At 35.6% G+C, this 27,915-nt stretch overlaps 3 protein-coding genes and 1 long non-coding RNA gene across 11 annotated transcripts in view; 2 read left to right on the top strand and 2 right to left on the bottom strand.

The window, feature by feature from the left end:
• The window catches only part of LOC137402090 (uncharacterized), a 146,327-nt gene extending 133,473 nt beyond the window's left edge, over positions 1-12,854 (bottom strand). For 5 of the 6 annotated variants that reach the window (XM_068088557.1, XM_068088558.1, XM_068088554.1 and 2 more), the window contains exons 1-3: positions 12,723-12,780; positions 6,353-6,441; positions 2,860-2,925 (exon numbers count right to left, since the gene is read on the bottom strand). In XM_068088557.1, coding sequence (XP_067944658.1) covers positions 2,860-2,925; positions 6,353-6,394 — 108 coding nt within the window. In that variant the 5' untranslated portion in view covers positions 6,395-6,441; positions 12,723-12,780. Of the gene's footprint in view, positions 1-2,859; positions 2,926-6,352; positions 6,442-12,722 lie in introns of all 6 variants that reach the window. The other variant, XM_068088556.1, reaches the window with a different exon arrangement.
• LOC137402091 (presenilin-1-like) overlaps positions 1-27,915 on the top strand; it is a 179,697-nt gene that overhangs the window by 141,575 nt on the left and 10,207 nt on the right. For all 3 annotated transcript variants that reach the window (XM_068088563.1, XM_068088561.1, XM_068088562.1), the window contains 4 exons: positions 24,913-25,089; positions 26,118-26,297; positions 26,395-26,539; positions 27,460-27,604. In XM_068088563.1, the coding sequence (XP_067944664.1) occupies positions 25,022-25,089; positions 26,118-26,297; positions 26,395-26,539; positions 27,460-27,604 (538 nt within the window). In that variant the 5' untranslated portion in view covers positions 24,913-25,021. The remainder of the gene's footprint in view (positions 1-24,912; positions 25,090-26,117; positions 26,298-26,394; positions 26,540-27,459; positions 27,605-27,915) is intronic.
• LOC137402665 (uncharacterized) lies at positions 20,180-20,920 on the bottom strand. The gene has a single exon (XM_068089169.1). The coding sequence runs from the start codon at positions 20,918-20,920 to the stop codon at positions 20,180-20,182; it is 741 nt and encodes a 246-aa protein (XP_067945270.1).
• On the top strand, positions 21,753-22,571 carry LOC137402140 (uncharacterized). Its single transcript, XR_010979473.1, has 3 exons — positions 21,753-22,047; positions 22,245-22,340; positions 22,437-22,571. It is a non-coding gene; the product is annotated as an uncharacterized lncRNA (long non-coding RNA).

The raw sequence follows: 27,915 nt of genomic DNA, 5'->3' as shown, positions 1-27,915 counted from the left end.
CAGATCAGAAGATAATGCGGTAATTACAGTGTACACCAGCGCAGATACATTTCCAAGACAATTTATGGTCTTTTATCAGTGGTAATGGCTGAAGTTTTCATAAAACTTTAATCACGTGGAAAGCATTAGTAATAAAATTTTCTTGATTATTAAATTCTTGTCCAGTACATATATGTATTTATGAGTAAAGTCTCTAAAAATACTGGCAGCCAATTAGACGATCTACATGTATGTTCTAGCATAGTGTAATTTACTGAAGTAAAGAGATAGATTAATGTCACTAGCCTTGTGACCTCATGACCTCTTTAAATTTAAGTTCTGTATGTCTTGTTAAATCCAGAGGTTTAATAAAACATGCAGAAATATAAGCAGTATGTTGCCCATGCTTGGCTTTGTGATCGCCCTAGAATGCCCTTTGTCATCCACTTATGAAGAAATTTTTATTTGATGTTTAAAATCAAAATAATTTCACAATCTAGAGAGAATGCGTCCACCCTATGAACTGCTATGGAGTAGATAAGAGTTAACCACAAGGCTACATAAGCAAACAAAGGGTAAAATAGGATCAAGTCTTTCCATAAAAAATACTGTAATACAGTGGACCCTCCGACATTACGTTGTTCTATTGTTGGGATCGTGAGTAGCCTGTCTTGACAAACTGCTGTTTTTGCAGAGTTTTTTAAAACGGACCTTTCAAGTTCAGGTTGTGCTAACTTATATGAGCCATTACAAAGGCAGCAGTACAAATGCTAAAATGTCTACAGGCAGGTAGAGAGAAAACGAATCTTTATGTGGTTTTAGCATAAAACAAACGATAAAAAAATGGTTACTTCCAAAGAATGCAATGCATCATGCACAGGAAGACCTAGCCTGTCTTGACAAACTGTTGTTTTTGGGGAGTTGTTCCCCCGTCAAGCGAGTGAGCAACACAACAGCTTGTCACAATACGTACTGCACCTGATGCACCAGCTGCACTGAAAGGGAGTTGTTCTCTTCCGTCTGTTCGGCTTGACTGCGATGTTATGGCAGTCGCTCCATTAGTACTCATAACGAATTTCACGCAAAAATTTATGTAGAAAAATAAGATTGCAACCTTCAACCATTGACCAGTCCCTGCGGTAAACTTTAGTAGAACTTGAGAACTTAGGCAACAACAGCGACTAAACATGTCGTTATTTGTGCGCTCAGTCAGTTTTATTTCTATTTTTGTATCAGTCAGTTTTATTTGTTCTTATGGATTTTATTTTCAATTTATTTTATTTTTAAATTCTACTAACGCTTACAACAGAGACTGGTCTTTGGGTACACGTTGTAATCTTATTTTTTTTGACATAAATTTTTGCATGAAATCCGTTATGATTACCGATGGAGCGACCGCCATAACATCGCAGCCAAGCTGCATTGACGGAAGAGAACAACTCCCTTTTAGTGCAGCTGATGCATCAGGTGCAGTATGTCTTGTGACAAGCTGTTGTCACTCGCCCGCTTGACGGGGGAACAACTCCGCAAAAACAACAGTTTGTCAAGACAGGCTAGATCGTGAGGCAAAAATGTTGTATGGAGGGACATTGGAACCTATAGTAATTATCTAAAGCAAAACCTACCCCTCCCCGGTGAAAAACATCAAAGTTTGAAATATGTAGCGTAAACTTTAAAAATCAGTGATAAAATAGTATAGTAACCTTTATAACTATAGTTACTTATTTAGTGGTTATGATCTGCAATACAATGTAACATGCTATGTGCAGTACTGTAGGGAGTTCTTACCTTCAAGACAGACATAGTGGCAACCGATGGTACGAGAGAGAATAGACAGCAATGAGTTCGGTACACTAAACTTTTGTAGCGCACACAACATAAACATTGAATTTGACTTAAATGAATTTAGCTTACTAAATACAAACACTTTAATCTAAACTTTAATTTTTAATTAACCTAGACTTAAATTTTGTCCAAGTTTTAATTTTTATTATCTGTTTTCGATTTGTTAATTTTTGCTTCGCTTTCGCTATAGTTTCTAGACGACCTTAATCAAACTTTTTTTAAACTAATTCGACAAGGAAGACCGAGCGATGCTGTACAAATTCGAATTTCAAAAAGAATTTTGTTGATGCATTATGGTGGAACAAATGCCGTAACAATGATCAGGAAAAACTTTGTATTCTCCTTCAAAAGGCAAAAAACTGCAAGGATGCCTGTACACTATTTCCAAGATAAAATCTTCAGAGCTTTGCACATTTTCATGCATTCATGGAGGAACAAACATAGAGCTTTGCAAACATAGAAATACAGAGAATATAAGAGAAAATACACACAAAAGACAATTTTTTCTTATCAGCGTGCGATCTGCAAAAGGCATTATCCACATGTATATACTGATTTGGCTGTTTGTTCGTGAGTATGTCCTTTATAGAAACTGCATTTTTATTAAACCATCTACCTGAAAAATTGAATGTAGTTTTCTTTGATACTCTCCTAAACTTTAGGCTAAAAAATCTTTGATTTACCCAGAATAGGGATTTACACTGAAAATAGTGTTTTTGTGAACCAAAATGACACTAAATACTTTGTCATAATGAGATCAATAAAATGTAGACCAATACAGGGTTTAAACACATGACACTTTACTTATTAGACTGACGCTATCCAACTGAACTAACCAGACAGCTTCCCTATCTTCAGGATAATTGCGGTGATAAGAGATAAAACCTGTTTGTTTGTATTTTTGTTTCATTTATTTGCTTGTTGTATTCATTTGAAAGCTACTAAAAAATAGAAATTTAAGTTTTATTTTTCACCCGGGCAATGCAGACATGATGTATGCTTGATACTAACAATAAAAAAGATTCAAGTCCATACCATTGGTCCTTTGTCTATGTCACCATAGTCAGCACGGCACTGTCTGTCATCCCTTGTTTCAAATCGCTGTAACAGATGAGTGCAGAGATTAGAACCAAGATAAGAAAAAATATATGGATGGACAAAGCAATCAGTGATGTTTTAGCGCATGCTGCCAATGTCATCTGAACTTAAAGCTTCAGGCATCACTAAGAGTGCTTTTGGATTCCCTTATGCATAATTAATATATTGGTAAGCTTAATGAAAAGGTGAAAAATATATTTCCTAGAAGGAGGTGCATGATAACCATACAGCTCTTCCATTGTACTCCAGTTAACTTGGAGTTATCTTCTATATGTAACTTTTATCGACAAACACGCTAACTATTACATTGATGTCCAAATATTCTATATTAATAAATTGCACTCTGTCATTGTGTGTGTCCATCTGTTAGTCTGCGTAAATATTTTGCCTTTTGACATTTTTGTCTGATTTCATCCAAACTGCTCCTGCATATGCTCCACGCCTTCCACCAAGTAGCTAAAAATATTTGCTTTGAAAACTCCATCTCAAGCAGCCTCTAAAGCACCCACTAACGGGCTGTCTGCTTGAAAAAAGAAACTCCAAGCATCGATGGTCTTACTGCTAGATAGGAATTCGATCATACACTGAACGGGTGTTACAAAATGAATATTCAGTTATTGTAAACTAAAATATATTACATTATCTGTTCGCTGTTGACAGGCTCAACCTGACTGAGCTTTCGCATATCTTCATATACACCAATGATGGCTAAGACTAACGTAGTTCTCCTATAATTGCAAAAAGGGTATGTGATTTGAATCCGAACTAGCAATCGCACAACCCCCTAAAATCCAGAGATGGGCACTTGGGCTAACATGCTTGGTTGAGCAAGCCTTAAGGCTCACTTCATAAGTGTCCTAGGGTAGCAATCGCACAACCCCCTAATATCCAGAGATGGGCACTTGGGCTAACATGCTTGGTTGAGCAAGCCTTAAGGCTCACTTCACAAATGAATTGAAAAGAATTGATTATTTGGTATCTTTTACTTACTGTATAATTGTATTGACTCAGAGCATTCTACCAATAATAATTGAATGGAGTCTTCATTGTTACTGTAGAGGAATTGACTCGATTCTCTATTTTCAATAACCAAAACGACTCTAGTCAAAATGGACAAATCCTTCCATTATAATTACTGCATTGACGAAAATCTATAACAGACAGCGATGTCCTAAATAACACAATCTGTTACTTGATGTGCACCAAAGCGAAGTTGTCCGTGCAGTCCCATATTGCCACTCGCACCGTTTTAAAAGACTGATATCTGGGTATATTTTATTGGCTAATGATATGTACTACGCACTAGTTTAATGGTTTGCCTAGGCACTGTAAACTATAACCTTTAGCCATATTACAGAAACTCTGCTTTTACAGCAAAATCACCGAGTGTATGCCAGCAAAAATGGTAGGAATGACTTAATTCTAACCAAAAAAGTCATGAAATCTGTAGTGAAATAGTTGCTATTGCTATACAAACAGTCAATAGACTGCACTAATGCGTGTGGCTAAATTAGCAATTGTTAGTTATTGCTATTTTGATATTTTGTCGTAGGGTCAATTTTGGTAAAAATTGATAGTAAACCAATTTTGTTTATTTGTGAAGATCGAATTAAATCGAGTCATTGAGGTTAGGACAGCGTAATACGTATTGAAATAGACGCGTAAGGGTAATAGACATGGTTTTATTGAATGCGTGAAATATATTTGTAAAAGAACTTTGACGAATGAGGTTGCATGAAAGTGTAAACAGAAGCACATTGTGTTCAACTATGTCCCATTTGAGCCGTTTTGGAAAGGGATTCCAACCTACGGTGTTTTTGCGATTGCTGCGATTAACTGTTCGTTTTTTAGCTTTCAAGAGCTTTTAATCACATTTCCACATATTTTGCACCTACAACCCAGTAGAGTAAAACATTGTAAACCTTTTGATACCAAATAACTGTAATGTGAATTTTGTTGCAAGTCAAAAATTAAATGGCAACATCAGCATCACATCATACAAATTTCACACTAACAATAGAGCTACCCTCATACCAAGACAACAATTGTTATGGGAATTTACCCATGTACTATAGCAGTAGTAGTCATAGAGCTACCCATATACCTTGACAGCAATCGTAATGAAGTTACCCATGCATTATGACAGTAGTAGCAATAGAGCTACCCATTAATCTTGACAGCAATCCTAATGAAGTTACCAAGCCCTATGACAGTAGGAACAATAGAGCTACTCATATACCTTGATAGGAATTGTAATGCAGTTACCCATACACTATGACAGTAGTAGCAATAGAGCTACCCATATACCTTGACAGCAATCGTAATGAAGTTACCAAGCCCTATGACAGTAGTAGCAATAGAGCTACCCATATACCTTGACAGCAATCGTTATGAAGTTGCCCATGCACTATGACAGCAGGAACAATAGAGCAACCCTTATAACTTGACAGCAATCGTAATGCAGTTACCCATGCACTATGACAGGAGGAACAATAGAGCTCACCATATACCTTGACAGCAATCGTAATGCAGTTACCCATACACTATGACAGTAGGAGCAATAGAGCTAACCATATACCTTGACAATTTATAAATACTAGTACACTAGTAGTCAGTCAGGTGTCAGGTGAGTCAGGTGAGAGATCGTCAGCTGTAATTACTAACAGTACACTTACTCTGAAACATAGTAAGGCGGTGATTGGTACAAGTAGAGTGTCGGACTAGCAAACCAAAAATGGAAAGCCCAAATCCTATTAAAAGTAATCTTTTTCATAAACTCTAAGCGTAGCTTCGGACAGACAGACAGACATGAAATTTATCATAGTAAATATTTTAATGCTCTTAGACTGAAATTATAGCCAGACGCTTTTTTATAAACAAACACATTTGGTGCATGCTTAAAATGTTCTTTTAGAATTTATTTGTGACTCTTTGATAGAGTGATCACTGTGTTAGTACATAAAACTAAAAAAGTAGATATAACTTCATGAGTGCAAGGACTAAACAAATGCTTAATGCTCACCATATTCCATAGTAAACTTTATTTAACATGCTCAAATGTTCTAACATTTAACAATCTGAAGAATACTAATATTTAACATTCTGGAACATTCTACTGTTTAAAATTCTGAAACATTCTACTATTTAACATTCTAGAACATTCTAACATTTAACATACTGGAATAGTCTAACATTTAACATTCCGGAACATTCTATCAATTAACATTTTGGAACACTATCATTTAATATTCTAGAACATTCTAACAGTTAACATTATGGAACATTCTAACAATTAGCATTATACATAATATCCATAATACGTAATTGTAAAGCACCCTACATATAAGTAACAATCTCTCTTTGTTTACTCTTCTACTTATTATAACTAATTACATAAGTTTGTTTTTGTGAAAAATACAACAAGACTCACCATTAATGGTTCACCACCTTCATCTGACGGCTGTTGAGCCATTGTTCACAGTTGAAACTAAGAAAACCTTGCACCAATAAAAGGAAGACCTGCAATGAAAAGTGATTATTAATTGCTTGATTTTGCTTAAAATCTACTTAATGAAATATTTAGTGTTAGATGAAAACAAACCATGAGGCATTAAAACCTAAAAGTTGACTTGAAACAAAATCACATTACAGTTATTTTGTATCAAAAGCATACCATGTTCACTCAGCTGTGTTGTAAGTGCAAAATATGTGAAAATGTGATTACAAGCTCTTAAAAGCTCAAAAACCAACAGTTAATCGCAGCCTAATCTACGATTAGGCTGCGATTAACTGTTCGTTTTTGATTAATTGTAGTTAATCTTAGATGGCATTCCAATCGACGATTAGCTGCAGTTAATCGTAGATTGGAGTGCCTTTCTAAAATGACTCAAAAGGGACGTAGTTGAGCATGATGGCTTCTGTTTACACGTTCATGCAACCTCATTCATCAAAATATTTTCTCAAAAATTGACTTAATTTAACTTTACGCATTCAATAAAACCATGTCTATTGTCATTACGTGTCGATTTCATCATCCGTGTAATAGTGTAACTTTGAGCACTAATATCTCAAAACCTATTGTAAAAATTCGTTCGCACCATTTGACAAGAAGTATGGGTCACATGATCAGATTACGACTAGATGATTAGACCACGCTGAAACGAAACTGTAAAGTAGAGAGCATCTATATTTGATACGGGCTTTCCGGTAGAACCCAAAGTGTTTGTCATACACTAGTGCTACAAGACGTTTTATATTGAGCATTTTATTAGCATTCAATTTCACGTGATATCAATCACGTGTCAAAACAATAACCACAATGTTTGAGTACGTCATCGAAATAAATAAATTCTAAACTACAGCGTCTTCGTGATGGCTGCGACTAACTGTTCGCTTTTGAGCTTTTAAGAGCTTGTAATCACATTTCCACATATTTGCACCTACAACACAGCAGATTAAGACGTGGTGAACCATTTGATACTAAATAACTATAATGTGAATTTTTTTGCAAGTAAACCTTCAACAAGTAGTTGAAGTGTGTGATGTCTCTGTCTGATTTAGTTAGTATTTCTACGTATGTCAAGACATAGGCAAAGAAGAAGCGTTTTGGAGTAGGCCTACATGAGTAGAATACATAAGTGAAAATAAGTGACAGGTTTTGTGAACCTGTTAGGTATCCCATATTATGAGAACCAAAATGACACTCTTTAAGTATTGGAAAAAAATTCACCTCATAGTTTTTGACTTGATTGCACGCTGTAAAGGATGCACTGGGACCCTTAACTTATCCACTCCAGAACAACCAGCACTTTCGAGTTTTATTAGCTATATATTTATAATCCAAAAGGGGTACAACAAATGTTATCAATATAATATAGTTGCATTGATCTTGTTTCCTTTGTCCTGTTGCCCCTTGCTCTCATTTTTCTCACTATTGCACCTGAGCAGAGAAGCAGCTGTCTTTTATATGCTTCTTGCTCTGCCCCTCCATCTTTGGGGCCGACTGGTCCTAGTCCAGCCGGCTGTGAACTTGTTTGATTGTGTTCCAGCCGGCTTCCTTCACAACACATATCATACTTGATAAAACATCGAATAACTGATTGAATAACTTGGGTTGAATCTATTTCAAACTTCCAGATTTGACTTACTTGGTTGGCGGTATAAATAGAACCAGGTGTAGTGGCTCTAGTCTTGAACAGTTTCACAAGTTTCTAGAATTACACTAACAGGTAACATTCATACTAGTACAAGTTGTTTTGCTAAACTATTTGGTTACTACTCAGCATTGTATTTATTTCTTGGGTTTGAAAAAAGTTTAAACATTAAGAAAACCGTGGTGACAGCCAAATATAGCTACTACCATTAACTGAGAAGTTTGCACACATTGAGAATTCAAACAATTGACAGGCTAAACAAAATTTAGTAGGCTTTCAAAGATGTATTTGAATTTCTTCAACTTAAATCAAAGGCCTGGCATGTCATCTCAGAGATCCAGGAAGCAATCAGGGTATGAAACAATATACATAGAACAATCTTTACTATAATAAAAGCCACGTATTTCTATCTATCCAAAGCCATGCTTAGAGCATTAAGATTAAGAAGTTAAGTTAGAGGAAAAATGCAACACATGCATAGCAGAGGAATCGAACCCGAATATTCAGCTTAGCAACCAGGCACACTACCAATTTCCCACTCGACCGCTTTGCTATATTGCAGAACAATTGTGCGCATAGCTATTACACATCTTTCAAAGCGCACCGGACTACCAAGGTATTAGTAGGCACAATATCAACTCTTTAGGACTCCTTTTTCAACTTTTGTTAAAATGAATCAATTGCTTTATATTGATAACCTGTTAAAAGCATTAAAAATGGTTGATAAGTAAACTTATGTTTGCTTCAACAATAAATTTACTAAAATACGTTAGTTACATTGATAAGAAAGTTGGTATCAAATCTTAACACTACATTAGTCAGATCAGTATTGCAGTTATTCATGATTTAGCTAATAAAGGAGGCGTATTTACGAATAATGAAGAACTATCCACTGAAATGGCCACAGAAAAACTCTGTATCAGCTTTCTTTGGTTCGGAAAAAAAACACCAAAGAAAAGTGAGCATTGCCTAAAGAGTTACATTGGCAGATAAATCACTTGCAGCGCAAAAGATCAGTGCGACTAAAGCTGAATAGTTCTTCTGAATGTGACACTTGCGAATGAGCTACTCGTGTCTCAGTGAACTGTGAATGCTGTCAAAATGCTTTAAAATTTTGGAGAGGTTTGAAAGTCAGAATGATATTTTCATTATCACTTCATTCAGTTTGTGTGTAAATAAAGCACTAGTGACCTGTTGCTCAGCCTTTTTTTGCTACACAATGTTGTAGCCACAAATGTTGAACTGGTTGATTGGGGTGCAGTTGCAATGGCGAAAAAGGTCTAAAATAAGTTGGTCGATAAACTAGTGTTTGCCCTGAAACCAATGCTAAAAACTATGGTGAGAGTAGTTAAACTGGTGACAGCTGTCATGGTGGTGGTAGTGGTGGTAGTACCAATGGAAAAACTCTGTTTTGTTACTGGAAGCAGTAACAATGAAAAGAAGATACTGGTCATTGATTTCTGGTCGAAGATTTTTGATCGAGATACTGGTCAACGCAAAAAATGAACTTCGATATTAACAGTTGGATTAATGATGAATTAGAACTGCTCATTGTGACAAGACTAACAGGAGTTGATAGCAGACAAACCAGACATGCAATCCAGATGAGTGGAATGCATGAAAAAAGACAAGTGCTTTGGTAGCCTACTGCTAGGTAACCTATGTTAATTACGTAGAAAATGAAACTGCTTGACAGATCTAGTCTCATAAAAAAAAAGACAAATCATCTTGTATGATTAGGGTTGTGGAAAGCCAAGCTACATTGACCTATGCCACCACCACAGCTGAAAGGCTGCGGGACTTTGAAGGGATTAGTGAGTAAGGGGCATAAAAGTGCGAAAAAGCCGATGGAGATTTATTTTTCTCTTCATAACTGAAAACTCAACAAGCTAGACATATAACAACCTGAAACAGAACTTACTATGTTGCACGTTGACCATGAAATAATCACTAGTGGTAATACGTAATCAAATATCGACCATGCATTATAAATCAAGCCATCCGTGTTTGTTTGCCATATCTAGACCGCATGAAGTTTTTGGCATACTTATAATCTGACAATTTGTTAATAAAGTCTGTATTATCGGCTCTTGCCCTGTTTGTATCACTGTTTAGTCACTTTAATATATTTTTAGCTTTCTTTCCAAATTTCAGTAAAATACTCATAAAACACAATCAGCTGTAGTTTTTAAATAAGCATTATTGGCCCTTGTATAAGTTGTGCTGGCAAATTAAGCCAACTATCGGCTGTAACCATTAGATTATGTATAGCTTATTCACTTGTACAGTTTTGAAAAAAGTGATAGCCAGCAATAATCATATAAATTAAGTACTAACATATATATTATATATATAACGTATATAAACATAAGTATTATTGAATCTAGCACGTGATTTGAGAAGGTACAAACAATAAACTATACATATTCCTAATTATTCCTTTTTGTGTGCGTAATCATTATATGTGTATATTATGAGTTGCCATTTTGTAATCATGTGTAGAGGGTGGGGCTTTTTTCCATCAGGGTTGGCATAGTATTTCCCATGGCGGTTATCACCGCCCATGGCGGTTATCACCGCCGGTTTATACCGCCCCGGGAAAAGCTCACTTTTGTCCAAAAGTGGGGAAAAAGCGGGAAAAACTAAAAAACCTCTTTTTTGACAAGTTGACTAATGCTTAAGCAAAGAACAACAATACACTTATAGCATTAGCTGTCATAGAACTTCTTTATGGCTCTTTAACAGTACACAGGCTAAGAAAGTGCATAACCTTTATAATTGATTTATTTACTAAATATTGAATGAAAAGACCAGATCACAAGATAATATTCGTTCATTTACATAATTTAAATAGTAATATTGAATGAAAAGGAAAATTGATATGTGTGAAGCATGACAGTAAGCATAATACAACATTTAGAAAATAATTGAAAAACGAAAACACATGAAGATAATGCCAAGTAGTCGAGACCGGTGAACTGAACAAACGGATTAGAGTATTGAGAATTGGTTGTTTAAGAAAAGTTAATTCTCATATTCGGCCGAAACATACCTTAAAGAAATTGTTTTCAGGTTTTGGTATCGAGCTACCAGTTTGGACGCTTTCTCCACTCCAAGCCTGTTGCGCAGCTTGGTCTGCACTAAGGAAAAAGTGCTAAACAATACACGTCAAAACAGTTCTATTATTGGACTATAAAAGGCTCATCGCTATTTAACGTTGGCCCGTATCTTGGGTGTTGATTTTTTTCTGATTTTTCTCACTTTTAAACACTATTCTATTTCCATTGCTATTGATTGATATAAATATGGAGTCACACAATTAATTGTTTAGTCCAATTTTCCATTTTTATTAAATTTCATTGTTTAGCAAAATATTTGGATAAAAAATTCTGGAGCTATTATATATTTCCCAGTTGTTCCCGGTTTTTACCAGTTTTTACCAGTTTTTCTCGCTGCCCTGGGAAAAACCGTTTTTCCCAGGAAAAATGCCAACCCTGGTTTTTATTGTGACTCTTATATAACTAGCCCACCTCCTTACCTTCTTGAACTTGTTAAGGCCTCCCTTTAGGATATAAACACCTCTGCATGTATGGTTATGTTCTTTCTTATGGTTATATTCATAATTGTGCACAATACAAGACATACTACAACCTTTGCTAGATTTTTCTACAAACATCAACTATTTAAAAATCGTTTACATTGAACAAGCATTCACAGCGCATCAGCAAGCATCATCTTCAATAAGGAACTAGGCTGGCAATCTTCTAAATTTCACTAGCAACACAGTGAACCAGCAAACATTATCTTTCATAAGTAAATAGGCTGGCATTCATTCAAATTGCAACAACATCTCAGATTGCCCTAGAATCACAGTTTACCAGCAAGTATCATCTTACATAAGCGACTAGGTTGGCAATCTCTCAAATTGCACCAGCATCACAGTGCACCAGGAAACACCATCATCAATAAGTGACTAGATTGACAATCTCCCAGATTGCACCAGCAAAACAGTGCATCAGCAAGCATCATCTTCAATAAGGAACTAGGCTGGCAATTTCCTAAATTGCACTAGCATCACAGTGCCCCAGCAGGACAGGACAGTTGTATCTCTTGGGCTATTTCCACTTGTCAGAACCCACAAGAAGTGCTATTTTTTCTTCAACAAGCAGTAGCCAGTCTGAAGTTGCGATCCCTGCGAACAGAGGGTCAGGGATCGGACAGCCTGGCTTAGCCTACTAACAAAAATCCATTTCAGGCGGCACAAGCTACTACAACCATAGTCTTGTACTACTAGGCTACTGCCGTTACAGTCATACGGACATTTTTAACTTTAATTAACCAACGAGATGCAAATTTTACAAACTTTGGTGTTACTACACTTTGAGCCTTGAGGGAGTTATCAAAGCGCTTGGGTGGCAGCCATTGTTGAGATCAAACTATGAGCAGATCTTGATCGTTAAAAAAACTCTTCGGTCCGACATCGTGATATTTAAACCATCTGATTTTCGTTAAATACTAACACAATATGCATAAGGTATTTAAACTTTATTAAGTGTGTTGTTTTTAAAAACAAGATCCGTTTGAAAACAAAATAGGTAAAATATGAACTAAAAGACAGCAAATAAAAACGCTGCGAAAAATACTTACTCCGATATTAATCACTTCACGGTCTATGAAACATTTAAGCAAAACAAAACAAACTTACACCTTTCCTGCACCACTGATATGCAAAATAATATTAAATTTACCTCCACGAAGCATAGGAAAGAAAATGAGCTCTTGCAAGTTAGGGAATTTCCCTAACTTGGATAACCTAAGCTTATGTTAAATTATATTTCGAGGAAATATATTTATTGGCCGCCCGTATTCCAATTTAAAAAGTTTATTGCTTACTAGTTTCTACCGTGTGAAGGTCGAACAAATATAACCAGAGTTCTGAAACAGAAAGTAATGGCAAAGAATAGACCTACCGTCTTTCGCGTTTTTCTTAATGTTCTGAACTATTAATGACTGCACTCAAACTCACTGAAATGGCCAAGGTCATTCGCAAGAAAAGAAATCTAGTTTTTTTTATTACATTATTTATTGTGATAATCGACATTCATAACAAAAAAACATGTTTTCAAGACGTACCACGCACTAATCTAGATATGAAGCTAAAATATAATATGAAGGATGGAACATAAGTAATTGAATGTGAAAAATATATTGTGCTGTTTCCGTGACTAGTAACAAAAACAAACGAACATAAAACAAATACAATATTTGATGGGCATTTACAAGCGGTTACAGTATTGGCAGGTATAGTAGTAATATCATATGATTTGTCCAAAAAACATGGTATTGGTGTTGTTGTTGGATGGCATACAGAGAGTTAGGGTTATGCTGTGTCTAGAAAACACAGATCCAGAGGGAATTGCTAATTCTCTAGCAGACTTTTTTTCTTCTGTGTTCAATGAAACCACCTTTGCATGTCCAGACTTTTCTTTAAAATCACCGCCAGTTCAGCCGATGAGTAAAATTTGCATAGATATTGCGGGTGTAAAAAATCTAGTTACAAATCTCGATGTCAGAAAGGCAACTGGACCGGACAAAATATCATCTTATTGTCTTAAAGAGTTCAGTAAGAACGTTCCAAAATTTTTACCCGTTTTTGTTTCGGTGCTGAGGGCCAGTTTAGAGCAATCCTATGTGCCTCTCGACTGGAAACTGGCTGATATTGTCCCAATTTTTAAGAGTGGTAGGCGGGACCTACCGCAAAACTACAGGCCAATAAGTTTGACCTCAATAACCTCAAAGATAATTGAGCACATTATCTCTAGTTCTATGTGGCAGCATTTAAGTAGTCTTAACCTTTTAAGTGACAATCAGCACGGCTTTCGCAAACATTTTAGCACTACCACCCAATTATTGGATGTTACACATTTTGCTTCTAAAGCACTGGCAGAACGCCGAGAGTATCACATAGTCTCGTTTGATTTTGCAAAGGCCTTCGACAAGGTGCCCCACCAACTTTTAATACACAAATTGAAGGCTTACAGATTTGATACAGGTACCCTCAAATGGATAGAAGCGTGGCTCAGAAACAGAGCTTCTGTGGTTCAAGTGAATGGTTATACATCACATAATTTTAGTATTAAATCAGGAGTACCTCAGGGCTCAGTGCTGGGACCCCTATTGTTTATTCTTTACATCGATGACTTGCCACTCTGTGTGAAAGACGCTGACTGTCGACTGTATGCCGATGATACTCTGCTGTGCATGGATTTGACAAACACCAGCCAGCTGGCTTTGCAGACTAACGTTACAGCATTACAGCATTGGGCCACACAGTGGGGCATGACATTTAATCCAGAAAAGTGTATCCACATGCAGGTGGGCAGGTCGACACCAGATTTTAAACTTTTTATGAACGGAATTTTTATACCACAGGCGAATGGTCTGAAATATTTGGGGGTTTTCATACAAAGCGACATCAAGTGGCACGAGCATATTTTAAACATTACTAAGAAAAGTAATAAGGCACTCGGACTTATCCGACGCTGCCTTTTTAATGCAAGCATATCAACAAAAATTGTCGCCTATAACACAATTGTTCGACCATTACTCGAATATGCCTGTCAGGTATGGTCACCGCATGCAAAAGGCTTAACTGACAAATTAGAAACAATTCAAAGACGGGGGGTTCGATGGATTTTCAGACTCGGGCCTATGGATAGTGTCACAGAGTGCATGCGTGTAAATAACATCCAAGAACTAAAAGATAGAAGAGAAGATTTGGATTTGAAATTTTTAAAAAGAATTGAGTTTGGTCTATATGAACTAGACCTCAATAACTATATCTCTTTTAACCCATCCCACCAAACCCGTCATGGAGTAGTCCACCCACATTTTAGGATAGACCAATATAGGCACTCTTTTTATAATAGAATGGCACCGAATGTTGTGGGTCAGGGCGTTGATGACTCCCTCAGTTTTTAATACGATCTTAGTGTTGCAACAAATTAGGTTTTAGCGTTCTTATCAATCATTTTATCTCAAATTTTATGTTCATATAATGCCCTCGGGCGTATTGGACAGATTCGAATATATATATGCAAATTGGCAAAGAAGATGGAGTTTAAGGTTAGTTTTAAAAGAGTTAAGAGTCAGGGTTCGTAATTTTCTGGAAAGAGAGTTGAAGTTTCTCAAAACGTTTAGGTTTAATTGGTTTTGCGGTGAGGAGCTGGGAAGCTTATGTTGATTTCTGGTTGTATGTGGATTTATTAAGTGTGCTAAAGCACCAGAAAGGTAAGTTGGGCAAAGGTTATTCTTTATTAGAAAACCAGAGAGGCAGGTAATGTAGATTGAGAGCGCTGGCAGAGGTAGTATGGCTATCTTGTTTATAATTTAATGTGTTGATAGAGTTTTAGATTTCACTTGCCGGTTGGGTTTGAGACAGATGAGTCGGAGAGCTCTCTTTTGGAGTAAATGTAGTTAATGTGGAGAGTTGGGCTTTGTGAGTAATATAGGTGGATTTCGTATATGAGGTAAGAGTGGATGAAATTGAAGTAATACTGTTTTGAGGTGGTGAAGTCTAAGAGGTGCCTTAGATTATAAAACAATCTAAGATTGGAAGAAACCTTGCTGGAGATGTGTGATATGTGGCTTTGCTACTTGAGAGAATCGTTGATTACGGAGCCTAACAACTTAGATTGTCTTTTTCTCCAAGAGATGGCCAATTTTTCTCCAAGTTTCTTATTTCACAGTTATGAAAAATCACGAATGCACTACTAAATTGAAGAGACAAACTACTGGCACTACTGCTAACAATTTATGCGAGAGACTAAAGGGTGTAGGTGCACTGTGCCATTCCATCAACTGCAAAAACCGTAGGAATGCACCTTCAAAATAAAATGGCGTAACATTCACAAGGGAGTCATTTCTACTAGCTCTATTACTATTGCTACTGTTAAGGTTTACTGCTATTATTACTACTAGTTGTGTTACTCCCAGTTAGTACTACCACCAGTTAGTTCTACTACACTAGTTACTGGGTAAGTTAGAGTCGATCAGTGTCACTACTGAGTGGGCGAGTGTGACTGTATGTTGGCAGTGATTAGATAATTTTATAAGCTAGTGATTGAATCTTTTTTCCTCTCAAACAGATCAGATTGTTCTCACTGAGAGCCTCTAAAGGCAAAAAGATGTGAGAACTCAGTTTCAAGAAACTTTTTTTATTCAATGTTTTTTTTATATATATATTTATTTATTTACATATATACATGTACAAATTTCTCCGGTTAAATCAAAGAAACTAAACATCTGCACACTCGACATCCCCTCGAAGATGTCTAGTTGTTTTTGGTCATTAGAAGTGAAAATATTGCCCTGATTTTATGGATGGTAAGTACAATTCCCTATTTTGTCTTGTATCACGCGAGTTATTGGGAAGAGTAAAAGTGTTTTGAATAACACCAGAACTCAACACTTTGCAATATAGTTTTATTCGGGCATCTTTTCTACGTTCTTGTAACGATTTTATGTCAGTGTTTTCCCTAAGTTGTGAAAAGCTTACTGGTGATCTTATGCGGTAAACAAATTTTAGACCTTTATTTTGGATTTTCTCGATCTTCTTGTTATCTTTTTTTTAAATGTGGGTCCCACACCTGGCAAGCATATTCAAGGCATGATCGCATCAGAGTCTTGTATGCCCCTAATCTTGTTTTAGTGACATACAATAATAATAAAAACGAAGGTTTTTATTATTTAAATTAAAAATTTTTATTATAATATTTAAGCAATACAAGTCATCACGTTATTTCTAAATAAATGTTTGAAAAAATGTTTGTGGTGCCTGTAATAATATTTATTGTTGTACCTGGATATAGATAGCTAACAATAGAAAGGTAAGTGTAATAATACTACTTCTATTACTACTGTTGCTAACTAACTACTACAGTTTCATTTTACTTTTTAGATTTGCAAACAAAGTTTGTTTGTTTGTTTGTTTATTTTCATCTATAATATAACCACAAAAAATAACATGAAGAGTGTTTCTAACAGTATAAAAAGACAAGAGAAATAGAAAAAAATATCACTCCAGGGAAGGTGATGATGAGGTCCCTGTGCGCAATAGCAAGGCTAATCAAGGCGCGGAACCTGAAAGTAGAGTCAGCAGAAGTATGTCTAGTTGGTTTAGTCGTCTGGTTGTCTGAGGTAGCGCTTCAGTTCATTTTTGAAAGAATTAGCATTTACAATTTTACGCAGTGTAACCGGTAGTAGATTCCATAGCAATGACTCCTGATAATCCAAACAACATTGACCAGCTTTTGATTTAAACGATGGTATTTTTAGGTTTATGTGTGTTTGACGAGTAGTTAAATGTGTTATCGTCCTGTTATTGTTTGTTTCGTAAAATGTGTTGTGTGCTTTTATTAGTACTTTGTATTTGTATAACTTTTTAATAGTTAAAATTCTATTTAAGTTGAATAGCGGATTAGCTGAAAATTCATAAGCTTTCTTGTTAATTATTCAGAGTAAACGGTTTTGAAAAACTTTAATTTTGTTTAAGTAGCAGTCTGGAGCATTTCCCCATGCCTCAACACAATACGAGAGTTTGGAATTGATGAAGGAATTGTACAGAATTAGCAAAACATCCTTAGAGAGGTACTGAGACAATCGAAAAAACAACCCAGCATAAGGTCTAAAGTCTTTTAACAGTTTGGATATATGATTGCTCCAATTCAGCTGAGGGTCAATAAGTACTCCCAAAAATTTTATATTGTCAGATTTATTTATTGCATGACCATTAATTAGTAGGGATTGTTCATCAAAGTGGTACGAGTTCTGTGGGTTTTTTAATAAAATGTAGCAAGTTTTGTTGAAATTAATTGTTAGAATATTTTGGTTGCACCAACTCTGAAGGATTTTTAGGTCTTCATTTATTGAATGCATTTGCTTGTGAAGGTCTTTAGATTAAAAAAAAAGATTAGTATCATCTGCATACAATATTGGTGAAAGTACTTTTAATTGACATGCTAAGTCATTAATATATATTAGGAACAAAGTTGAACCCAATACAGATCCTTGAGGCACACCACATTTTATAGTTTGTGGTGCTGAAAGGGTAGTATTTATTTTTGTTCTTTGACTCCGATCTTTTAAGTAGTTTTCTATCCATTTAATAGCTGTTGATTTGAAACCAATAGACTTCAATTTTAATAACAATATATCATGGTCAATGGTATCAAATGCTTTGCTGAAATCTATAAATATACCAAGAACACAATCTCCCTTGTTAAAAGCTTGGAATGTTTTGTTTGTAAAGGAAATAATTGCATCTCTTGTTCCAATACCTTTTCTAAAACCAAATTGATTAGAGTCTAGAATGTTATTGCGTTCAAGATAGTCCATGATTTGGAAATTTATAAGTTTTTCTGTGATTTTGCTAAATATCGGAAGAACTGAGATAGGCCTATAATTTTCACATTTATATATGTTTCCCTTTTTATACAGAGGGTTAATTCTTGCAATTTTCATACCATCTGGAATAATTTGTGTAGTTATGCTTTTGTTTATGATGCGGGAGAGTGTACAGCCTAAAGAATTAGCATTGCGTTTAATAACTTTGCTTGTAATACCATCTAAGCCAGCAGCTTTCTTTTCGCTTAAAGAATTTATTGTGTCTATAATCTTTTGGCTGGTAACTGGATGTAATTCAAAGTTTGGATTGTAATCGGGTAGTCTGTAGCTCAAAATTTCAGTTGGAAGCTTTTTTGCTAGTGAGGGTCCAGCGTTAGTAAAATATGTATTTAGTTCATTAGCTATTTCTATATCTGAACATATTAAATTGAAAGCGTTGGAAATAGCTTCAAGTTGGGTTGGCACTCCGCAAATTTTTGATGTTGATTTGTTCAATATTTGTGTGTTAATTACTTTCCAAGTTTCTGAAGCATTGGAGCAATTGTTAAAACTGTCCTTGAAATAAGAAAATTTTGCATTCTTTAATTCAGTTGACAGTTGATTCTTGAATTTGTTGTATTTAAGTTTTAATTTCATATTAAGAGGAGACTTAGATAACTGGCTGTAAATATTGTATTTCTTTTTAATTTTATTCAGCAAAGCATTGGTCAGCCAAGGTTTGGTATATTTGAATCTCTTGTTCCCGAAGCACCCAGACCTCTCAAGAGTGCATTTTGCTATCAGATTTTGAAGTGTTTTAATAAAAAGGGTGTAATTTGTGTTGAGACATTCAGAAATAAAAATATTATCCCAATTTGTATTTGTTATATATTGTGCTAATCTATCGTAATGAATATATTGTTTATTTGTGGTTGAAAGGTTACTGATTTGATCGTTAAAATTAGGGTTTGTTGTACTTATGTAAAAAGTAGGTAGATGGTCACTTAAATCACATTTAATAGTTCCTGAAAATATGTTGTTTTCCATTGTGTTTGTTAAAATATGATCTAAACAGGAATGCTTTTGCTTTGATAGTCTTGTTGGAATTGTAATAGTGTTTTCAAAATTATATAAGGAAATTATGTTTTTATAGTTTTCACTTGCTTTTTTATCTAGATAATCAATATTGATATCACCTAAAATGAGGTACTTAGACTCTGAGGTAGTTGCAAGAAACTGGTCAATGTCATTTAGAAATAAATCAAGGTCGGAACTAGGCCTGCGATAAATTATAATTACCGTAAGGGAATGAACTGAAGCGCCACCAACTAGTCTAAAAGCGTGTACATCTGCCCCTCTCATTGTGATATCCACCGTCTCAACGGCCATGCCACACCGCACATAAGCCCCAGCACCACCGCCCCTGGAGTGTTGCTGTGTACCTGAGAAAAAGTAATTCTGCAAAGTAAAATTTAAAGCTTCATTCTCGTAGAACCAAGTTTCAGTAACACATATCACATCAAAACTAGTGTTAATTGTTGAAAGAAAATATTCAAAGTCGGTAAATTTATTCTTTAAACTCTGACAATTAAAGTTCAAGACATGAAAACTATTAGTGGGTAACCGAAGCTGGTTGAAAGAAAATACAGATTGTGGTACACAGTCTACACAAAACTCTGCCATAAATACATATAAGCACCAGTAATAAAAACAAATCATGATTACTGCGAAGCTTCCAAATCATCCAAGTCACTTTGGGTTCTTATCTGAACAGCATCTGATTCAGGAGTTTTACGTAGGTAAATTCTTTGATTAAAAGTCCAAATAAACCGGAAGTTTTTGTTTGTTTTAAATTTTTGAGCTTTCCAGAATAGTTCGTTTTGTTCTCTACTTAAAACTTCGTTGATGTAGATTCTGTTTTTCTCTTGAAATCCTAAGAGTGAAGTATCAATAATATTTCTTCTGTATAATTGAAAAAACTGGTCTCGTTTAGTTGTCTGGATGAATTTAACAAGAATTCTGGGAGTCTGTCTAATCCTATAAATATTGTCAATATCTCGTGTAGGGTTGATGTCATCAAGTTTTGCTACCTTCAAAAGTTTTGAAAAACCTTCCATTAAGTTCTCGCCACTTTTAAATGGAATTCCGTTCAGCTCTATGGCTTTAGCTCTGTTGAGATGTTCATTAGCTTCAACATGCATTAGCAAATTATTATGTGTGGTTGATTGTTGCCTTTTTGTTTTAGCTGATTCGAGTTCACTAACTTTAGATTTGACATCGTTGATCTCTTCTTGAAAATTTTCTAGCGACAATTCATATTCAGCTTGCTTGTTCTCAATTAAGTCTAAACGTTTGTGTATTTTGGCGACATCCATTATCAGCTGAGTTAGCTTTAGATCAATTGAAGCAAGAGTGATTTGGTATCCAGAGTGTGAAGCAGATTCTCCACGTTTTGGTCCCATATTGATCAGAAATGTAATGGAAGACTTACCAATTTCAGGGGGGTTTCACAGTTAACACCAATTACGCCCCCCTATTGCAGTCTTGTGCTTGAATTCTTTCTCTTGTGTTCTGTAGTTAGTAAATACTGTATTCTGTAAACGCCTTGATAGGGTATATATCAGCGGTCGAGTATGTGTATTGTGTGTTGCGTATATAGAAATATAAGCTCTTTGCTGGCAAATGCTTAATCCTCAAGAGCTCTCAGAAACGCTTGTGCACAGCTCAACTGCTAACTGAGAACTCTCGTTATTTGCAATGGTATAGCAACTGCAGCAGAGTGAATAAGCATGGTCCATGGGCACTTGTCTGCAGCGAACATTTTAATTATCCATGTTTTGAAAGAGTAAGCCAAAATGTTCGACTAAAACCAGATGCTGTGCCCGCACTGTTTACACAGCCCAGTCATTTAAAGGTTGGTTTTTTTTAAATGTTGAGTGGTGATTTTCAATGGTTAAATTCAAAACAATATTGTCAAGCACAATGCTGCTAGGTTGTTCAACCTAACGTAGATATATAGCTAATTTTTTTCAGAAAACTCAAACAGCACGCAAAGCAGTGGTAGCTGCCAATGCTTATGAATATGATGTTGAATATGAAGATGAACAGTTGCAGAACAGACTAACTAGAGTAGGGAAGGAAAAGTGAAATGCTATTGACCGGGAGAAAAGTGTAAAAACAAAGTGTGCAGACCTTCTTGAAGAACTAAAGGAAAAAATCTCTCAACTGCAGAATTAGAGGATAAGCTGTCTTGCTATCGAGGTGTGTTAAATTCCAAGTGTATCCTCATTTAGAAGTTGTTCAGTACGTTCAGATATTCTGTTTGTTGCACGTGTTCAGAAAAAAAGTGCAAGGATTAATTCTTCATCAATCTGACTAAGAAACCCTATAAATATAACGGGCTGTGATTGACGTTGTTGCTGCCATTGCTGTTCTAGATATACCAATATCATTATTCAAAAACAATTCTAAAGGATTTTCAGGGAAGTAGAAAAAGTTTGCCATAAACCTTCATCTGTCCTCGCCAAAGGCTTATGAGTTTCTTAGAGTGACACTTCCGTTACGCCCTCCCAGATCAATCAGAAAACAAGTAAGTCATAAATTAAAAACGTCTTTTTTGTAATTTATATGCTCGGCAGATGCTGTCAATGTCTATTACAATGAGCGTAGTAATTTTTGCTTACACGAACTATGTTACAGAAAAATATTGATACGACGCTAGTCCAGCTTAGTTATCACTCTGAACCAGTGGCTCCGGTTTTACTTGTTATACTGTACTTATTGCAGATGGCTGATACGAATAGAAGACACACCTAGTCTCAACATAGCGATGCTTAGGGCGCTAGTGAAAATGAAAGAAAGGGACTCGGAAAAGTATTCTCAGTGAGTTCAAGTTAATTTTGTTTGTCACATTGGGTACATTTCTCCGCGTTATATTTTCTGTAATGCATGAACTGTCATTTTATGGTGTTCTTTTAGTGTCTGCCTGATGATAGATGGAATAAGTATTAGAAAATAGCTTATCTATGACCAACGTCTCAAGAGTATGGAAGGGTACGTTGATTTAGGTTCTGGTCCACAGGAAGCCTCTGAGGCACTGGTTTTTATGGTCACAGGGTATTTGTCCAAATTGCTTTTTTGGCTTAATATTTTTGTTTGCTATGCTATTCTATCTGGCTATATTTTAAGATGTTCTGCTCTGCTGTTTGGCATGCTAAAGATTTATGATCGTGCACTTGACAGCTCATCTTGCAAAGCATATAGGTAAGGTGGGGGTACGTAAGGTGGGGGGTCCAACAGTTCCCAACCTAGTTGGTTTATGGTCTCAATGGTTCGAGTGGCAGTGTGGGGCTTTCCATTGTCTTGGTGGGGAACGACGCCACGAGATTGCATGCCTCTTCTCTTGTTCTTAATGTCCTTCTTGACTTGTTGTAGCAGTTGGCAGTAGTTTTCACTGTTTACTGTGGTTCCTTTCTCAAGAAAGCTTCCTGTAATGGGGCCTCTCACATCCCAAAACACTCAACATCACTTTCTTGACGCTTCTCTGTGTTGTGAACTTCTTTGTAACAGGAGATGATGGGTGTTTCCACCTCAATGACTGCCGTTTTGACTCTGGTTCATAGTGTGCCACCCAGGTCTCATCACAAGTCTGTTTAAAAAGGAATCACCTTCTTTTTGAACCCTGTCCAGATTCTTCCTAGACATTTCCAATCGTTTAGCTTTGTTGGCATCACTGAGCATTTTGGGTACCACCTGCAGCACACCTTTGAGTACCCAAGATCTTCATGAAGAATGGAATGCACTGTTCCAATGGAGATGCTCAATGATTCAATGATTCAATTTCTTCTACCTTCATCCTCCTGTCTGCTCTGACAAGCTTGTCCACAGCCTCCAAATTGGATGGTTGGAGGCTCTTTTGGCCTGCCTAACCTTGGTTCATCCTCAATAGAGGTCCTTCCTTCCTTAAAGCTGCTAGCCCATTTGAAAACTCTGTTTTGGTTTAAACAACTGTCACCATATTGAGCTTTTATTCTCCTATAAATGTCACTTGGTCTGACTCCTTCACTTGACAAAAATCTTATTACAGCTCTCTGTTCAACGTGTGAGCAAATTTCAAGAGGGGCAGCCATTTTGAAATAGTCTCCAAAAAAATTTATAGCCTCAAAGTTATTGAAAAATATTACAGTGCGTAGACAACACCTAAAAGAACATAACTCCAAAAAATTATGCATGTATCACAATAATATTCTAACTTATAAGGAAATTATCTTTACTTATCGAATCGCCCTCGTACTTAGAGCCATCAACCACAAAAAAATCAACAGTAACCTACTAATTTCATTTAATAGCCTCTGCACTCATTTATTAACTCTTCCTCTGTAATCTTTTAAAAGAAAGCTCAAACTACACCTACTGTCATTTGACTAATAATACCATTCATCACCTAGCCTTGCCTATTTTGACATTTCTGCATTATATTTGTGTTTTCATAACTGGAAGTCTGTGGAAATCTGTTGCATAGCTATTTTCGCAGAGCTTATATTTGTTCACTTTTAAACTGTTTGAACAATGCACTGTTTGAACAATGCTCATATCATCCCTCAAGCTTGCTTTTTACATAATTTATTTTCAGTTCCAACATTATTATATTAGTTAGACAACTTATTAGTTTTTTTAATTTGTACACTGCTTTCTAGTTAGTCTACTTGCTGTGGTACTTTGTGGAAAAAATGTTGTAGAATATGACTATTGATTACCACAATAAAGGTCACTCATAATAATGCATCATAGGCTACATTTGCGATTAATACAGACATTCTCAAACTCTTGTCTGCGTCAATCTAAACATAGTTATCTAGGTAAAAACAACATAAACATTGATAATGCCGGTACATCTACAAATATCGGTAAATAACGTTCGATGTGTATAGTGAAAGTTGCTTAGGCTTTTGTTCAGGTCTTTTTCATTTATCAACTTTGAGTGCTCTGCGTAGATAATAAATTGATTGAGTGTTTGTTGCTGCGGTCTCCACAGCAATCACCCTTCACTTCCGTTTGTCGTTCTATTTCATACATGCACTGAACTATTATGAAGAACTGAGATCCATTTTCCTGACAAGGAAAACTAAAAATATGTGCATTGTAGTGAATATTTAAACATATTTTGTCCAACTCAGTGTTGTATATGATGAAAAAAGACAGTGAGCATTCCAAGAATAGTCAGGTGCATCAACCTGGCAGACGTGAAACCCCATATACAACAAGCTGATAATTGGACAGGTTTCACATAAAACTCTGCCACCAATGAATTTATTTAATCTACGCATGCATAAACTAACTTTTGACAGAGGACAATGTCAGGGTACCATCTTGTTCCCTTATTTCCGTGTAGCACGATTATTCAGCTACCCTTTTATTAGCAATACAACTGACAGTAAAGTGTTATGTTTCTTAGGATGCTAGTTGAGACAATTGAACCGCACTGGAGCCAGACATTGCGCTTTTCTTGATGTAATCACTCAATGACATGCTTGGCCTTGTTATACATTCCTGTTTAAACCATCATGGCTGACAAAGAGAAGAAAAAGGATGTGAAACCGCCAGAATCATACAAGATGGAAGAACTACCGAGGTGAGCAGAACTGAGGAATTTTTTTGAATGTGTAGTCAACTTGGTTTCTATAATCTACAAAGTATTTATAATAAATAGCTGCATATTGCATAAAAAATTGACAGTACATAGCTGTGTATTTCATGAAATATTGACAGTACATAGCTGTATAATGGATAAAATATAGACAGTACATAGCTGTATATTGCATAAAATATTGACAGTACATAGCTGTATATTGCATGAAATATTGACAGTACATAGCTGTTTATTGTATCATATATTGAATGTTTATAACTGCATAAAAATTGACAGTGCATAGCTATGTACTGCATGAAATATTGACAGTACATAGCTGCATATTGCATAAAATATTGTCAGTACATAGCTGTTTACTGTATCTTATATTGAATGTTTATAACTGCATATTGCTATAAATATACGATGTCAAATAAGCCATTTGATACATTGATGTCAAATGGCTTATTCGACATCGATATTGTGCAATACATGTTTTTGCACAATGCACATACAATACATGAATAACCTTTTGCAGTACATGTTTATTGCATAAAAATTGTACGGCACAATTGATGATACCATGCATGACAACAGTAGATACTCACCATGGTAAAACATTAGTCACTAATGATTGAACAGATGTTTATTACATCCGGTTGTCTGCAAACTGTAAGGTTTTTGGTGTTGTTCTCTCTTGACACAAAAATTAAAGTAATACTTTCTTTTCCGAAAGGTATTCTCCTAAAAAATTTGCGAATTTTTAGTTAGTTAAAAATAATTTTATATTAAAAAGAAAGGAAATAGTTTTATTTTTAGGTTAGATCGAAAATTAACAATTTGAACAAAATATTTTAACGACGACAATCCATACTTTTTGATCAAGCTCTATCGTTAAGTTTGGTAATCATTGGTATCAAGTTTGGTAATCGTATATCAACTATTCAAAGTTTTACCAAAGTTTTGGCAGTAAGGAAGAACGATTTCTATAGTTTCAACTGGTAATAAACCAAGTCTTTGTTTGGGTACAGGAGAATGACCGGTGGCGGCATGACTGAGATGACAGAGGAAGAGATAGAAGAAGAGTTGGAGCTGTTGTACGGAGCAAAACACGTCATTCTCATATTCATTCCTGTTGGTCTGTGTATGTCCGTAGTCATAGCAACCATCTCAAGCGTTGATTTCTATACAAGAGATGATGGCCAATACCTGTACGTAATAATATTTTTTAGATAAAACACTACACTCAATAAATAGTTCATAACGAATGCATGTGAATGTATTTATGGTTTATACCGGCTCTTGCAGCATCTACACCCCTTTTCACCCAGCTGAAGGAGACACAGGAGGAAAGACACTTGTGAAGTCCTTGCTCAATTCTTTAATACTCATAGGAGTAGTGGTAGCTCTGACATTTTTCCTCGTGTTGGCGTACAAGTACAGGTGCAACAAGGTGAGAATACTATGGCGACTGCCTCTCGAATATTTGAATTTGTCTCCTCTTTTATACTACTTCCCTTCACTGCTATTTATTGCAAATCAAAAAATAAGGGATGCTCTTAGTTAAATGCGCATATATACAATATATTATGTTGTATGCATTGTTTTATTTTATTGAACTGTATTATACTTCATATATTATCTTATAATCTTTCTCTCGAGAATGCAGTTAGCAATCCTTATTGATCAATGTTCTACTATGGAATATACTGAAATGTATATTGAAAACTATTTTTGTATTATATTATGTAATATTATATATTTACTACATATATAGTATTATACAATATATGTATATATATATTTAAACGTATATTAATATTATATACACTAGCTCACTTGGTAATGCCGAAATCGTGAGAGTTACAGTATATGTAGTCGTATGTAAATCAGTATATGCATATTTAATACTTGACAGTAGCGCAGTGGTTATGTTGCAGAAAAACAACTAAATAAAGCAAATTGTATTAGCTTTTACCACGAATGCTATATTAACTAGTTTTACTGTCAGAATTGCTTTGATAACCTGCGTGGGTTAATGTCGTGGCATTTTATGACAATAAAATCTTGTACCGGTATATTGCTCTTGCAGTTATTTTCACTTAGTTGACACTCGAATAGAATACTAAATTGAGCTTGAAAAGTCGATGCCAGTCATATAAATACTTGTATCAGATTTGCTTTAATTCAGCTGGCTAAAAACCCAGGTAAATCAGCAACGTCGAGGTGACATTCCAATTTGGAAGTCGCTGCTCAAATGAGTGCACAACTCCAAATCAGGAAATGATGCTAGCTTACCATTACACTTGTGCAGTTATAATATCAAGGCTTACATTTGAACTGATTCATATCATTACTAAAAATCTTTTTCAGCTTTTGCATGGCTGGGTGTTGACCTCTTCTATGCTCATCATGTTTATGTTTGGAGCTACATACGCACAGGAAGTGCTGAAGGCGTACAACATACCGATGGATATATTCACAGCAGTAATTTGCTTTTTAAACTTTGGAGCTGTCGGTAAGTAGCGCATGTGCAGGCTCACTTTATCTTCATTTGTATTCATACTGTCAGTAAGCTCGGGGCAGCTTGAGTTTCCTTTCATATATATAATCATATAGTTCTCAAATGGATGTTTATGAGTCTCTTTCTTGGGAACCAAAAGGAGTTTTGATCCCAGTATTTATGGTGACTTGGTAGAAGGCACAGAACAATTAGGTGTAAAGTTGGAATGAATATTACCAAAAAATGCAGAAAAGTATAGCATTTACGAAAACTGACAGACACACACGCGCACACAATGACAAAGCGGGACTTGTATATATATATTA

This window comes from Watersipora subatra, chromosome 8, assembly GCF_963576615.1.
Source record: "Watersipora subatra chromosome 8, tzWatSuba1.1, whole genome shotgun sequence".
Taxonomy (NCBI): domain Eukaryota; kingdom Metazoa; phylum Bryozoa; class Gymnolaemata; order Cheilostomatida; family Watersiporidae; genus Watersipora; species Watersipora subatra.
This window is presented reverse-complemented; position numbering and strand designations above follow the sequence as displayed.